Below are 15,933 nucleotides of genomic sequence, written 5' to 3'. Positions count from 1 at the left end.
ACAGACTGAATGAGTAATAGATACAATAAAGGCCTAACCACCGTAACATCTTCACCGTTGACTAACCCTGTCTCGAGCACGTTTGTGACGTCAGGACAGGGTCCTCCAACTGTTCACATGACTGAATTTTAAGCTCTGGGATTTTTAAGTGACCATCTTTATTGGAAATTTGCATGCATAAAATCTGTTTTTATATCAAAGGATGCACAATATTATCTGCACGTTATCGGTATCTGCAGATTATAGCTTGAAAATGACATATCGGCATCGGCAGATGTGTCATTTTTCTACCGATATTTTCAGCCGATGAAACAACGCTTTAATTTTGTCTAAATGATGATTCCCTGAAAAAGAAAAGAAAATGATACAAACAAATTTTTCTCACATTGCCCAGTGAATGTGTACATTTTAAGTATCACTGTATTATGTTATTTCTGCATCTGCCAGTGGGCCACAACAATAAGAGTAGGCATGATATCAGTTCCACTACAGGGGAGACTTGATGTTCTCTGCAATGAGGTGGGAAAAACATGTGCCTAAGTCATCGGTATCGAAATCGACTATCGGCAAAAAGGGTTGGAAAATATCGGATATCAGCAAAACAGATCTCATTGGGAGAGAATTTAACAAGGATAGTTTCATGCACATCCAAGCCTTAGAAGAGCAATTGGAAAAATAATTTGATGATGTTTCAGCTACTTTCTAATCCAGGCATATATCTTTATTATCTCATGTGCTCGACCCATTACCGTACATTACGCCACTAAAGGATCCTCTTGTTCTGGGAGACGTTCTACCCTGAATTAGGAGCTGATAAATACCTGTAAACAGCGCTCGAAGGACGTTTCTAGTTCTTGCAGCGTGAAAACAAGAAATGGGGAAGAGTTCCTCTGCTCTGTTTAAGAATAACCGCCTCTATTTACCTTTGTTACTACGTGAAGACTATGTTGTATTTCCTGCTTATTCTGCCCTGCAGTACAGGCATGTGGCAGAGGACAGTTGTCTGAATTATCTAACATGTGCAAACTGGAGCAGCAGGAGCAGATAACCACGGAATGATGAGTGATGACCGCAGTAACCTGCAATCAAACAGGCTCGGTCGCACGTACGCACACACACACACACGCGCCAGCAACGTTGGCGTCGTTATCCGTCTCGGCACCAGAGAAAACAGTGATACAGCAAAATAAAAACTACTGTTTGTTAGTTACTGGCTTTTAATCTCTCTGATTACAGGATGATATTGATATTCAAAGAGATAATTATGTTGATGATAGCAGAATGAGCTTTGTTGTGGGGGCGGTCTGTTTGTGTTTCTGTCGCTGCTTTGGTTACTAGTTATCGAGAACTCTCAATCAAAAGGATCTGAAGTGATCTCTGACAGCTGCACGGAGCGAACTGTATGTTCTAGTTCCAAATTTCAAAATAAATCTTTGTCACATTTGATTAACATTTTAATAAAGTTGCAACATGGACCATTTATTCTCCTTTATAACGCTCATGTAATTATAATCTGGCATTTAAAGCAGTAGTGCAAGGTAATTGCCCGTGTGGTTTTGAGGCTGGATTTGACTTGTAGGCATGTCTGGAGGTTTGATGCTACGATGAAGACCGATGAGTTCTAGTGAAAGTACAAAAAGAGGCAGTGAAAAGGGAGTGAGATAAAATACGTCCGTCTTAATGATTTTTCTGTTTTTATTTAAATTAATGAACGACATGGCTTCGGCTGCTGATTCAGCAAATGTTATCACGGGCTTGTAGAGGCAGTTGTATAATATCATAAATATGTGGTTCGGTATCAAAAGCCACATAAGAAATCACTGTAATACCCTGAAAGTGTTTCATTAAGGACCCAGGGCGCCTGCTCACATTTTTACATGGAGCAAACTTGGAAAGATACATATTTCCCGGGGGTGTGGGGGTCCTTCGCCAGAACAAAAACTTTAATTTAAAACAAATTCCCTGCATTTCTGCACCACCTAATCGCCAGGATTAAGTCAAAAACCAGCCGCCTGCTCGAGGATAGATTCGTTCGATTGTGTGTTTACCCTCATCTACATCACTGATGATCATAAATGTTAGCAAGCTAAATCATAACAAATAATGGGGATACATTTCCCCCACTTGTTCTGTTGCTCAGACCCTGGGTTAGGGACTTTTTCTGGGTGTGTCAATGATACAAATTAGGCCTGCGTGATGTGAGAAATCTCTGTGATTACGATGTTCAATATTGCGATAACGATATAAAGTGCGAAAAATAAACAAGTGCATATTACTCTTGGGAATTGTGTGAAACATGCAGAACAGCAGACTGATGTAGGAACTGAGTTTGCATCACGTCTCCTCCTGAATCAATAAAATAAATTGGCTCCAATTAATCTGACATATCTGACAGCTGCTTGTGCTTCATCTGAGCGCATCACAATGGTGTTAAAGCATGGCCATTATTCCCAGGGCTCCGTCCAATAGGTACAGATTTGTCTTTCTTTGTGAGAAAGTGAATCATGTGTAGGCTACATAAAATAATTTTTCTATTTCATTGTGATAAATTCAGACTTTTGTGATGTGTTTATTATGAATGCTGATATTGCGATAACAATGAAATTGTGATTTATTGTAGTGGTCGACCGATATGGGTTTTTAAATGGCTGATGGCGATAATTAGAACGCAGGACGGCTGATGGCCGATATAAGATGCCGATATCATGTTGTTGCTTTTTTTTTTGCATTTGATAAAATACAACAATTTAATAATATAGTTAACTTATTTTAAATAACAAAAAATATCTACTTAATAAATAAAAAATAAAAAAAACTTTGTAAACAATTAAATTATGCAACGTGCTTGTAAAAAGGTGTCCGCTGCACCGAGTGAATAAAACACCACTTTTATGCAATGTTACCACGACATCTCTGACGAGCCAAGCTAATGCTAATTGAGTTAGCCCAAAGAAACCAGCAGTCTCCAAACTACGGTTCTGTTAGATTGGCCTCCTGAGCGCAGATATCGGATGCCGATTATGTCAAAATGACTATTGACCGACTGGCTCTCACCTCACAGGTTGGAAGATTGTAGATTTTTATATTTTCTTGCTTGTGAAATATAGTATTTTTTTATTTTGTCAGTTTATTTCCAGAGTAACCCTTAGATTTCTGTCCAGGCCCCTAATTTTGGAACCACTGGTTCATAGTAAACAATGTAAGCATTAATGTTTAAAATATCCAGAAGGCTTCCTAGCTGGACGTTGTGCCCGTATTTGTACAACTATGTGTTAATCCTCGGTCCCTTTTGTTGCAGGATCAAACAGTTTATTTAGAAGCTGACAGGTGTCCTGCAGGAGTTGGAGACAATTTGTTTAAAAAGCGCTGCTCGTAAAAGAATCATGCCGAGGTGACACGGACCACTTCCTCTCAAATATCAGTTACACCAGGTTTTGCATCCATTCTGCCCCCTTTTCTTCTCCTCCTGCCTCCCACTTCCTGCTGCTGGCGTATGAATTTGCATCTGATGATGGCGCGCAAAGAAAAAATGTGACCACAGGTGTGAAGAAAACAGTGACAGTAATGGAGGAGGTGTAGGGTCTGACAGTGATGGCGCTGCACTGTCGGCACGGTCTATCTGTCAATCTGTCACTAACGTATCATTAGCCCAACAGCCTGAGCTGCACAGGCTTTGACCCAGTCAACAGCACACACACCACACACACACGCACACACCTCTACTCTTCATCGATATCACAGAGTTCATCTCAAGTTTGACAGACAGGGACATACCCGAGCTGTCTGAGCACATAGCCGCTGGGGAAACACCCGCCATGATGCATGACTCTCGATGATAAATCTAACCCTGAGACAGCAGAGTCAACGGAAAAATCAATACATCATCGACAAACGTGATGTATTAGCACACATATCGTGTGATTGATTATTATAGCTTCTGTTTTTTCTTGTTTCAATAAAATAAGGGAGATGTTTGGCTTCTGAGGGTGTTGGCCGCAGACTGTTATGCAAAAAAAAAAGCCAAAAGTATCAGGTGAAGTGAACGAATCAATCGTCCGCCGCTCCTCTTTGTCTCCGTCTTTACATCTCAAGTCGTGCATGGACGCCAGCTGACCCGTTAACAGGACACGCTGAGGCTCTCCAGGATATACGTCGTTATTATGAAGAAGTCGACCTACACAGCCTGGTATGGAGGCGGATTCGCAGCGAGTTTTCGAGAACAGCGAGGAACTTCTTTTACGCGTTTAAAGCGACCTAATGAGATGAAAAAAGTAGTCTCAAAGAAATTCTTCAGCAAGTGTATAAATAGCTAAAACTAATTAAAGGAACAGATATAAATGCTTTTTTATAACCAAAATGGTGAAGCCGAAGTCACATGGTATGTTGTGCTGTCAAAATTGCTTCTTAAAAAAACAGAAGATATCTATTTTTGCGCAATATTTCCACAGGAGGACATAACAATACAACGAGAGACAAACTTAGGTGCAAATTTATTAAAACATAAACATGCCTTTTAAAAGATCAACATTGGCTTCCTGCACCGTGCAAAATAAATAAACAAAATAATTAGGTTACGGTAGAACGGACAGTGTTCCGTGCGAGCTGCGCTGTGACAAAAACATGTCTTTTAAAAAAAAATCAACACACCTGTACCTGTCCGTTACGCCGGGGGTGAGAGTCTCTCTCCCTCTGGCCCAGCTGGGTTTTGATCTCTCCGCCATCATTGCCACACGGTTGTTGTGTTAGCTTGTTTCAGAATGACTAGTGTTCATCATTAATGCATTAAGTGATGTTGTGGGCATTCAAAGATGCTCCGTAATTAAGAGAGTGCGCACAAGGGGCGTACGAGAACACACGAGAGCTCGCGAGACAGCAGATTTTTTTCACATCGAATATTAATTTTAAGAATCGAATATCTGTTTTTTTTATTACAATTCTGTTGTTATATATTCAAATTGAGAATATGCATTGACAGCCCTAGTATGTTGTATATGTTCAATGTTATACAGGAGACATCCAGCAACAATATCAATACAGTACTCATCATCTAACTTAAAGAACAACTTTTATAATAGGCCAGTTGTGCCATATAAAAATATGTTCTCTTTATATATATATTTTTTATAGAGGCATATATTTTTTGTGTGTGTGTGGAAAGGTTGACTTTTTTGTTGAAGTTTAAAATCACCACAGAAGAAATTAATTAATTACTTTTACTAGGTCCATTGTTTTGTAGCTTCAGTGATGGAAACTACAAATCCCGGACATTTAATATAATCTGCATTATGACATCCCAAATGATAGGGAATGTATTTTTTCTTCATGGGAATATTGGCTGGAAGAGTTGCGTAACTAAAACCTTGGCAGCATTAAAATTCCCAAAAGTAAAGTCAATAAAATAATAATTTAATTAATGTTTTCCTCAGACTTAGTTTAAGATGTAATTATATTGGGGAGGTGATCCTAACAGATGAAGCAGCGGTAGCCGGCTCGAGGAATGCCGCGATGCCTGCACCTCTGGTCGGGGGGCCCTCAGTTTAAAAAATCCCCCGCTGTCATTGGAGATGGCCTCGCTTGTTTTTCTAAGCACCCTTTGAGCTTTTTCAAGTGCAGAATTAGGGACTGTTTGGGGAGTTCACTGGGACGCTTCTGAGCTGCCAGGGCAGGAAGTCTGATCGGTGATATCTGTGATTAATAGCTCTCTCTCTCTCTCCTTTACCCCAGATGTCCTCAGCCATTACCCTGTGTTTTTTTAAATATGTAAATTCCTTCATAATCAGTGGCTCCCATAGAGCGTGTTTGGATTAGCAGATAGAGCTAATATAATGTTCTCTTTCAGTTATTTTTCCCCTCACTAATTTGTGGGAACAGATTCATCCACCTCTCACAGGAAGATGGGAGCATAAATCACTTTTAGTAATGGTCGCCTGCTTCACCATTAGTTACATTTTTTACCCTTAATACATATAGAAATTATACCCCTTTATTTACCCATACCCCCCCTCTCCCCATGAGGCGATTACATGTTCTTATGACGGACTACTTCTGCTGTTTATCTATCAAAATGTTTTACAATCCAGTTCCATTTTAATGTGATCACTTTGGGATTGTAACACCGCATGTTTGCTCTAAAAACATGTTTCGCTCCAGAGCTATATTTCAATACTACAGCGTGCCTCGCTCCGTAGTAACTATAGTTTATTGGCCTCACCTAAGCAGGCAGGCCTCGTGTTATTTGCCCTCCTTTATGTTACGTTTATTGCACCTACTTCCTTGATTTGTCATGTTTATGCCACCTGCAAGTGTTCTCACACGGATACGCTGCAAGGTTAATGTTATCTGTCATAGTAGGTTTATCTTTTAATAAACGTACACAAAAAATGTCCCGTAAAAATCCAGTCAGACAGGCTCTTATTGTTTGTAATGAAAGATAAAAATCAGCATAACCTTTAGGCGTTACGTAAAAGAGGTGCCATCACATAAACAAATCAATATTTTCTTTTCTTTATATGCATCTTTCTGTTCGTTATTTAATTTATTGACTTAATAGTTTCCACTCTCTCACCTCTTTTTTTGAGTGTCACAAGAGCCTAAAATTAATCCTGGTTCCTGTATCAGAGCGCCCGGCCCAGTCGCTGATGGATATCGCGTTGGCTTTGTTACTGCGGATGACAAATTGCAGGGGAGCAGCAGCTCACCGGGTTTGTTTGGCATTCCAGCTCCGCTTTGTTTTGAAAAGTATTAATGGAGGACATGGAGGCATGAGATCTCACCTGCAGGTTCAGTCAGGAACGCTTGTCAAAACCCGAGCGGGCCTGTGAGGTGAGGTGACGCTCTGTCATCATAACACTCATCTTATTCCTGGAAAATTCAGGGAAAGAAACGATTTCCTACTTCGGAACTCAGTGAACCAGAAAATTTACCAAGTTCTAACATGTTTTTAAAACATTTAGCAACTAGCAATTAGTAGATTAATAGCTGCGTTTCCACCAAAAGTACCTGGGACCAGAGCAGGGAACCTTTTGGCGGGTACAAATAAAGGACCAGGGACTTTATTTAGTGCATTTCCATTGCAGGTACCAGGGTCTAAGTTCCTCCAAAAGTCCCTAAAGCTGCTTTCCCACTGGTCAATAAAACCCACTAACACCCGGCTTTTTTGCTTAGTGGGAAAGGTTACATTCGGCATTCAGACCCGGGTCAAATGACTCTGCAGTAGACCCGGGTAATTATCGTCTCAGCTCCAATCGGCATTGATGGGAACACAAAACCCGTTGGCACGCTAATCTCCGCCCTCTTTCCGGCGCGATGCTATGCTCCGTTGGTAACTCCTGCGACTCCTTGTCATCTCAGCTACAAATTCCGCCCGTCTCTGTCCGAGCAGCGCTTGAACATCGTTCCAAATGGTCTTCCTGGTTCTGAAAAACATGCGTCAACGCGCTAATTTCGGTGGGAAAGGGGTATAAGAAAGGTTCCTGCAGTGGAAACGCAACTTTTCCAATGATCTAATCTTTATTTTTAAGCTTGTTCAGTTTTGTTAACCATGATAATAGATATATATTACTGGAGCGCATGTTTTGCTGAGTTGGTAGAGCAGGTGCCCAATGTACAGAGGCAAAGTCCTTGACGAATCAGCTGCAGGTCCGACTCCGACTCCTGGCCCTTTGCATTTGTCCGACCCCACTCTCTCCTCCCTACGTTCCCTGTCCACCCTCATTCCCCCATCACATACAGGCCAAAGGCAGGCTAATGTCCCCTCTTTCAACCAGGAAATATCTTGTTTTAAAGGTCTTCATTTTTTTTCTAAAAGTAATTAAGAAGTTATTATTAGCATATTTAAGAAGGTAGCGTGTGAGCTATCATGAGGGACTGAAGCATTCATCGGGTCAAGTAAGCGTGTGAAATCAGCGTCCCGTACGTCTCTCATGTATTAGCCCATTTAACCGTGCGAGCTGTGCTTCCTGTGGCAGTGACCTTCTCCCTGTGGTTGCTGGGAATTACAGTCATTCACTGAGTGTCTCGGCATGATGGATGACACCTGCACCCGTTGAGCAATCGCTCCCTGGCGCACCATTGTTTTTCTTTCTCACTTTTTTGCGTGGGAGCAAAACTGTGTGCATTCCCGAGCCAAAACCAACTCAGATAATCATCTCGTGTGCGTGATGTATGATCATCCCTCGCTGGAGGACAAGTCATCGGATGACCTGGAATTTGTCCTGCCCGTCCGGCGGTGGCAGTAACCAGGGCTACCAGTGACGCTGCTTGTTGGGTCTACAAAATCACCTCATCTGAAGACGGGATGATGCAGCGCCTTTTAACACCTATGCCTCATTGTTTCTGCCTTATGAAACAAAAGCCAAATTCCACGGCTGTTAAAGCTGCTTATGACGTCAGCTCTGTGCAATAAGAAAAGCAGGCGTTGACTGAAAAATATACGTGTAAAATCAGTGTAATATCCCACATATCCTTGTAGCTCCTTTGTTTCCACTGTGCAATTAGCCCTTACTACATCTTGGCGCAGAATCCAGCACTCTTGTAGCAAATATCTGAGCGTGTACTAATGGCTGTGCTCCAGACACTCCTTTGACATTAGCACTTGTGCCTAGCGAAAGTGTGTGTGTGTGTGTGTGTGTTTGTCTGCAAGGTGCTGGATGACGAGCCCTGTCACTACCATTGTGGTCCTGAAACAAAAGAACTTTCAAATATTGGAATCTCCCAATATGTCACCAAGCGATGCGTAGCAAAGCCGTAAACGTCAACCAGACGGCAGGTCACTGTAATATTAACCCCGTCATCCACCTCCTCCTTGCAGCTGGAGGAGGTGGGTGCCTGCAGGAGGAGCCAGAGAAGCAGCCAGTGCACACAGTATCACCTCCTTGCTTTGCCCCTGAGTGACATGTGCATCACAGGCTGTCGCGGGGTGTGAAGTGCCCCCCAGAGTGTGTCGGTGTATGATTTAGCAGTAGGACGTGCTGACAGCTAAAGGACAAGACCGTGATGCACTGAGGTGCAGCGGAGCGAGACGCCGCCTCTCAGTGCTGTCAGGGAAATTACCTACGTGATGTCTTAAGGCATTTGATTCTGAGACGTTTCCATGACGTGTCAGCGACAAAATTTAATGATGGATCGGGTTACAAAAAGCTTAATTAGTATGATGTCAAACTTTTCCTGCAGAACAAATCAGCTCCCTGAATTATCAGCGAGTACTCGCTCCACTATAAATAGAGTAGATCAGATGTGTCAGAGCGACAGGTTGGATCTCGGATCTGTCATCGGATTCATGAGCACAACGCCCTTTTTCTGCTGCTGTTTTAGTCGTTTGATTGACAAGGCACACATCAACATTTGTTCTCTATCGACTGGAAAAACTTACACACTGTTGCTCTTTTCACCTCGGGGCGGTTGTGACTCAGCGGTAGTCGGTCGTCTGCCAATCAGAGGGTTGACGGTTCGATCCCTGACTGCTGCAGTCTGTCCAAGTGTCCTTGGGCAAGACATTTAGACCCCAAATTGCCCACATTTTATTGCATGTATGTGTGAATGTAGTTAGTTCCTGATTGGAGATTTGCATATTAGCCTTTGCCATCTGTGTGTGTGAAAGGGTGAATGTGACATGTAGTGTAAAAGTGCTTTGAGTGGTCAGAAGACTAGAAAAGCACTATATAAGAGCAGCACGTTTACCATCTACATTTTAACATATAAAGCACAGAGGACCATTGTGTCTAGTATCCAAGTAAAGTATCCAACCTTTATTTTAAATTGACGTTTAATTGCTTCGTCCCTATCAAATAAAATAAATTCTAATATAGAGTTATTTCTTACATGCATAATAAATTCCCCAAGTTATAGCCAGTTACACGTCATGTTCATAAGAAACATACTAAATCATACAATTTAGATTTAGTCCTGGATTGCAAACCGCCTTCTCGCCTCATAGAGAGAATATTCAAATAGGGTTTAAAGTGTCAAACAGTGGTCAGTGTATCATTATAGTCGCACACTTTCTCCTCTTCGAAACGCCTACGGCCTGTCGTCCCATCTGCCATCAGCAGTTATCGAGGCGTCTGCGAGGGCGTTAGACAGATTCTCAAATAAACACAACCTAGTTTTGCATGCACGCTTGTCATCACCTGATCCCTTTGCAACTGCCGTCTCTACAGGCACAGCTAACTGACGTTAGCCTCGCATCCAGAGACACTAGTGCACTCACATGCTGACAGCCTGAGAAGTGGACACGCTGAACTAATCACTGTATCTGCTTTGCACAGGGCGGCAGGGCCTGTTTATTAGTAAAGAGTGTTAACTACTGTTAGCTCTCTAAGTTAATGAAGCATTTGGTAACCTGTATCCTTTAGAGTTCCTGTAATCTGAGGTTTACGATGAGGCCCAAAATCTAGTGTGAATCATTTTAAGTGAAGTATCCAGATGTGCACAGCTGCTCTGGTCACTTGCAGGTACAGGTAACCAGTAGGAGTGTGCTTCTTTCCTTTGGTTTTCAATGCATATAAATACAAGACTTCCACCAGTTTAATTACGGATGACTACTGCTGCTGTTTCTTTAATTATTATCAATATTATTTTCTGTATTATTTTCCAAACTCTACCCGTTAAAATGCCTTTTTCAGGTCGCAATTGTTAGCTTAAATTTTACCTTACATGTAAAGTTAGTGTGTCTGATTATCCTCGGTACGAGACAGACGATTGGGTGAGAGTTAATGCACTTGCTTACGAAGAACTTAAGTTAAAGACGACTCAAGAAGGCTTTGTTACGTTGTGTTTATTGCCTTTTGTTTTAACATTGGTTTACATTGGGGACACCAAAATTCAAGGCTTGGTGTCCCATGGGGATCTGGCTATTCCTGTGCACCGTCCTTTATTTTGTATGCTGTTGTTGCGACGGTCCTGCACCACCGGGTGGATGGTAAACTGGGCGCTGGTTTAGCTCGGTTAGTAGAGCAGGCGCCCCATGTACAGAGGCTTCAGTCCTCGACGCGCTGATCGCAGGCATCATCTTCTCTCCATCTGTCCTATCCAATCAAAGCAAAAAGCCAAAAAAATCATCTTAAAAAAAAAAAAAAGATGGAGGACAAAAACAATGTTTTTTGTTTCTTAACCATACAAGGAATTATGATCTTTTTCAGACCAACCTGTAAAAGTTTTTCAGCCTTTCAAACCCATTATAAAAACACAGTTTGAGTCTGCATCTATGATAAAAAATTGAAGCCCATAAAATAATTATACAACTTCCACCACTCTCTTTAAGAAGTCTGTTCGGAGCTGCAGCGTAAGAACACAGCTTCCCGCTAAAAACTGAACACAGCTTATTTTAAGGTGTGTCAGTGTTTATGCAGAATTTTATGTGTTTTGTCTCTTTGTTTCTGTCCACTTGTACTGTTTGGACGAGTTCTCGTTTTTTCCCAGCCTTTGCCGTCCCACCTCTACATCACCTGTTGAAGCATGTTCGCTGTCTTCCCAGCATCTTTGTGTTTGCACAGGCTGATCAGGCAGGTTTGGTTTCATCGTGTAATCTGATTACCTGCTGAAAGATCTGGTGCTCCTTATCCTCACTGCTGGCCGTATTATTGGAAAGCCAGAAAACGAAGCGTCCACAGCATTCCTGTATTTACCTTTCCAGTGCAGATTCATTAACAGCCACAGTCAGGTCCACTGATGGAATGGAGTTTTGTTTGACTCTTGCCCGCCGGTAGCTCGGTTCAGTAGTTCTTATTCCCCCCGTTCGTACGTTCGGATGCAACTGTAGACAAAGTAATTTTTCTGTGGTATTTCACTTGATAATTACTTCCCTGGAAAAACCCCAGAAGACACATTCTTTTAAAGACAATATGTTTAATTGAGCACATTAGAAAGAGTCCATATTGCGCAGCAGCTGTGTACACACACAGTGGAATCTGCAGGGGAAGCCCTCGGAGCAGCAGTAAAGGGACGCAGTGAGAATCGCGAGTTAAAAAAAGACCTGATTGAGTCAGAAGGCCTCCCGTGCCAAAGCAGTGGCTTTTTAAACACAGATGCACATAGTTAGCGTGTGTGTGAAACCTCAGAGTCCCTCACTGATCATCCGGCTGCATTGATTCTCCAGCTGCTGGCGAGAGCACTGGGTTTGCATGCGTGGTATGGTCGGTGGCTTCGGCCCTTCAAAGTAACGAGAATTAGAGTCAGTCACAGGAATTATGGAGATAAATCTCATTGGATCACTCGGTCAGATCGTGTTCTTACAAAAGGGCTCAAAACACCAAGAATTTTTGAGGTGGTGTATAAATTCGGCAGCCACAAGTGTTGATAAGGATCTTGTAAGTACAATTATTTGGTGGCAACAGGAGCTCAGTGGTTCAACACTTCTAATTTGAAAAACAAACTTTCACTGCCTTTTGTCCTGCTTTGCAGTCATGCAACCTTCTTCTCAGATTATTTAAAGGTGAGCTGTCACACTTGACATGAGATGTCAGATTTGTGTTCCTATCTGATCATCCAGATAGGAACAAGTTCACACTGGGTCAATATCTGACTGGTGTACAGGGACAGTAAGAAGCAGGAAGACACAAATCATGTGACACACACTGGGCAGGGCAGTTCAGGACGAACCAACGAGGGCTCAATTGACCTGGCAATGATTGACTCATAGTTTGTACCAATGTTTAAATGTTTACTGTCAAATAAAAAATATCTTCATAGTCCTGAAAAACGTCCAAATCTGAAAATATTCATTTTAAAGTGTCATCAGCCAGATGAAGGCAGCACAAGGGCTCATTGAAGATGCTTATAGTAGCTACTACTTAGCATTTATGTTGAACTAACTTACTGAAATGACCCTGTTTCCATTTTTGTAGAAAAGCACCTAAAGCGTGCGTCCTGATTGGAGCACAAGGTTAATGGAAGTCCCGCCAAAGATACCAACTGTGTAGCGTTATTTTCCTGTGATAAAAAGCAACGGTAGGCTGTGTGTTTATTTATGTTGTGGCGATCCACCATAGATTTATTTGCACAGTATGAAGCAAGTAAACCAATGCTACACACTACAGTATTTATAGCCTTGGCTCATTTGAATGCCCGTCCCTGAAAATTGTTTAAAATAATGTTCACTTAACGTTTATTTAGTCCACGCCCCTGAGACCTGTAGTTAGCCAATGGGCTCCCTGCATTAACGCTGCAGACAAGTCACAGAAATGTTGACGCACGGAAGCAAGATTGCGGCGCTCACTGGAGTTACAGCAGAGTCTGTCAACAAAAAAGCGGTACGGCAATATATAGTCGTCCTGACTCGTGCAATACAGTTATCAGTTATCATTGATATTTTAATTCACAAGAAGTTAATCAGATATGGTGATGTGTCATTTTATGATTGTCTTGCAATATATCAATTATCGCAGAATCGCTGTATCGTGATATTATCGAGGGTCGGGTTTGTATCGTATCGTGAGTTAGCCTGTGATTCCCGCTCCCCCCATTCCTGACTGTTTTTGAGAGAAGGCCGTAGTCGTGCTAACCCTCAGAGCGTCCTCATAATGTTGTGGAGTCCCTACAAGGAAGTATTTAATGTATTTAACCTCCTGGTTGGCCTTAAAAGTCTGTCATCTCTGCAGAACTTTATTGTCCTGCTAATAGAGAACATAACAAGCAGAATCCACCTAAATATCCATGGTTACCGAAGTGACTTATCCTGACTGTTTCTTCTTTTCAGGTCTGGTGGAGATCTGCTTGATGCATCCCCTCGATGTGGTGAAGACAAGGTAAACCACCCGTTCAAGCTCTCGCACTAACTCATGTTTTATTTTAACCACTCATACAGAAGTCTTTCTGAGTCCACATCTGCCTTGAATCGTCCTGGTGGCTGTTTGTGTCTCTGTAGTGAAGTTCTGAGCAGACCAGCTCTGCATTTATTCTCCACACAAACACCAACGCCAAGAGCCTTGGACATTTTGTGGAAAATAAAATGCCTAATTTACCCATTTACTCCCCACATGTTTGCAAATCACTCAATCTTTAACTGTATTACTCAATCTGAGAAAGACTTTTTTTAGTTTGGGGTGTGGCCTGTGGTTCCAGGGCTTTCAAGATAAATCAAATGCTGCTAAATGTTAGATTTTTTTTATGGCTTGTTTTCTGTTACCATCTCCTGATCGCGTGTTATGCAAGAGCGGCAGCCTGGAGCTGCAGAGTGATCAGGAGCCTAACGCCGCAGTGTCCCAGCCAGCCATAAACAGGTCGTGGGCTACTACTAAAGCTTTATAGTCTTTCACAGGCCCAGCCAAGACCTCTGGCTTCGTTCCTCACCCCCCTTGCCCCTTACTTGTCAGTAAATCGTGCTGCCTTTTCTGTCATTTACGGCAGCAGTTTCTTGGTAAATAAATTGCTTGGCGTGCCTTTTAAAAAAAACGAGATGGTTGCACTTTGAAGGCAGTGCCACCACGAGAACACAGGGGAGGGAAACGCAGGGGATAAAAGCCCGGGGAGTGAGCGGCGCTGTATTAGTCGATATTCGATACTTTGAAGGCACACAGTGTGATTTATGCTCACGTGTAGAAGCTAACAGGGTTTATTACAGGTAAGTCTTGAGCTCTGCCTGTCCGTCCTCACACGGGGTCAGGGTTAAAAGTGCACCCACTGTTTTCTTTGTAATGCGCTTCCTTAAAAAGCGGTAAAAGCAGCTCTAAAAGTGGACAGCTTTATCTGTTTGTTTTCTCTGTTTGTGTCGCCATGTGTTTATGTTCATAGGTGTTCTGTTGCTCGGAATAGACCATGTAAATTTAGTCTTCACTCGGGGCAAACGCGAGAAAAAGAAGGGACGGGCGTACACAGAAAACATCGCGTACACATATAAACAGGCAGGGATACCGTTGATGCATGTTCTCACACTTCACATCCACGCATGAATTCATAAAGCGAGCATACATACCAGCTAATTGGGACACTGAGGGAGCTGAAATCTATTAGCAGGAACCTTGGAGCCGAGAGTCAGACACAGACACACCTCCACTGGCTCTCTCTCTCTCTCTCTCGCTCAGGCATGGCTCTTATTAGGCACCGGCTCCTGCTTTAATGTCCACCGGTCCAAATTGAACAGCAACTGGAGTAAATTTACTTTTTTCCACCAACTCAAAATCAAAGGGATTTTTTTCCCCTCTTTCTTTCTCCCTTTTTTTTTTTTTTCCTCCTCACAAGGTAAATTTGACTAAATGCGTACCTGCCAGGGAGCTGGTGTTTACCCACTCTCCAAATGAGGGTTTGTCGTTCCCCTCTTGCTCAGGTGGGGGTTGGAGGTGCAGCAGTTGGTGGAGGAACTCTCCACCAGTAGCCACGTTCTGCATGTTTGGCAGCTTTTTCCTTTAAACAAATACTGATTCATCCTTCACGTTGACTGCTTTGGCAGATAAATGAATAACTGCGTTCCAGAGGATTGAAAAAAGGTGACATGTGACTTCCAACGTGATTGATGGCTCAAAATCTGCACTGCTTATGAGAAGCAGAGTAGGAGAGCCCGTCTATTATCACAAGATTATTAGGCCAGAATATCAGTCAACTGAAAGAAAAACTCTTTCGGGTAATGAAGGCAATTATTTAACACGACCACACTGGACATTCCTTTAGATATGAGACGTGAAAGTGAGAGTCCTTTCAGATGATTCACCGCCCGTCTTTTCTCCCTTTGTTGTTGCACTTTCACTCCCCGTTGCGCTGCTCACTGACCATTCGAGCCGTGACCCCTGTTACTCACCTTTGCTAACAAGTACATCTATCTTACATCTGAGGGACTCCTGCAGAGCACACCTTCACTCCGAGTGACTTACAGCCGCTTTCATGGCTGTGAAAGAGGTGAACGTGTGTCGTTTATATTAGCTAGTTTGAAATAAGCACATACGCATACACACCGGTTGGCAGCATAGAGGTTCAATGTCTTTCATAACACTTATTTTACTGGAA

At 42.5% G+C, this 15,933-nt stretch overlaps 1 protein-coding gene across 1 annotated transcript in view; it reads left to right on the top strand.

Moving 5' to 3' along the window:
• Nucleotides 1–15,933, top strand: part of slc25a21 (solute carrier family 25 member 21) — a 110,485-nt gene that overhangs the window by 58,908 nt on the left and 35,644 nt on the right. The window contains exon 3 of the mRNA XM_069662175.1: nucleotides 13,694–13,742. Within this exon, the coding sequence (XP_069518276.1) occupies nucleotides 13,694–13,742 (49 nt within the window). The remainder of the gene's footprint in view (nucleotides 1–13,693; nucleotides 13,743–15,933) is intronic.

This window comes from Semicossyphus pulcher, unplaced genomic scaffold (assembly GCF_022749685.1).
Source record: "Semicossyphus pulcher isolate SPU_LCO1_2020_fin unplaced genomic scaffold, fSemPul1.0.p SCAF_14, whole genome shotgun sequence".
In the NCBI taxonomy this organism is placed as follows: domain Eukaryota; kingdom Metazoa; phylum Chordata; class Actinopteri; order Labriformes; family Labridae; genus Semicossyphus; species Semicossyphus pulcher.
This window is presented reverse-complemented; position numbering and strand designations above follow the sequence as displayed.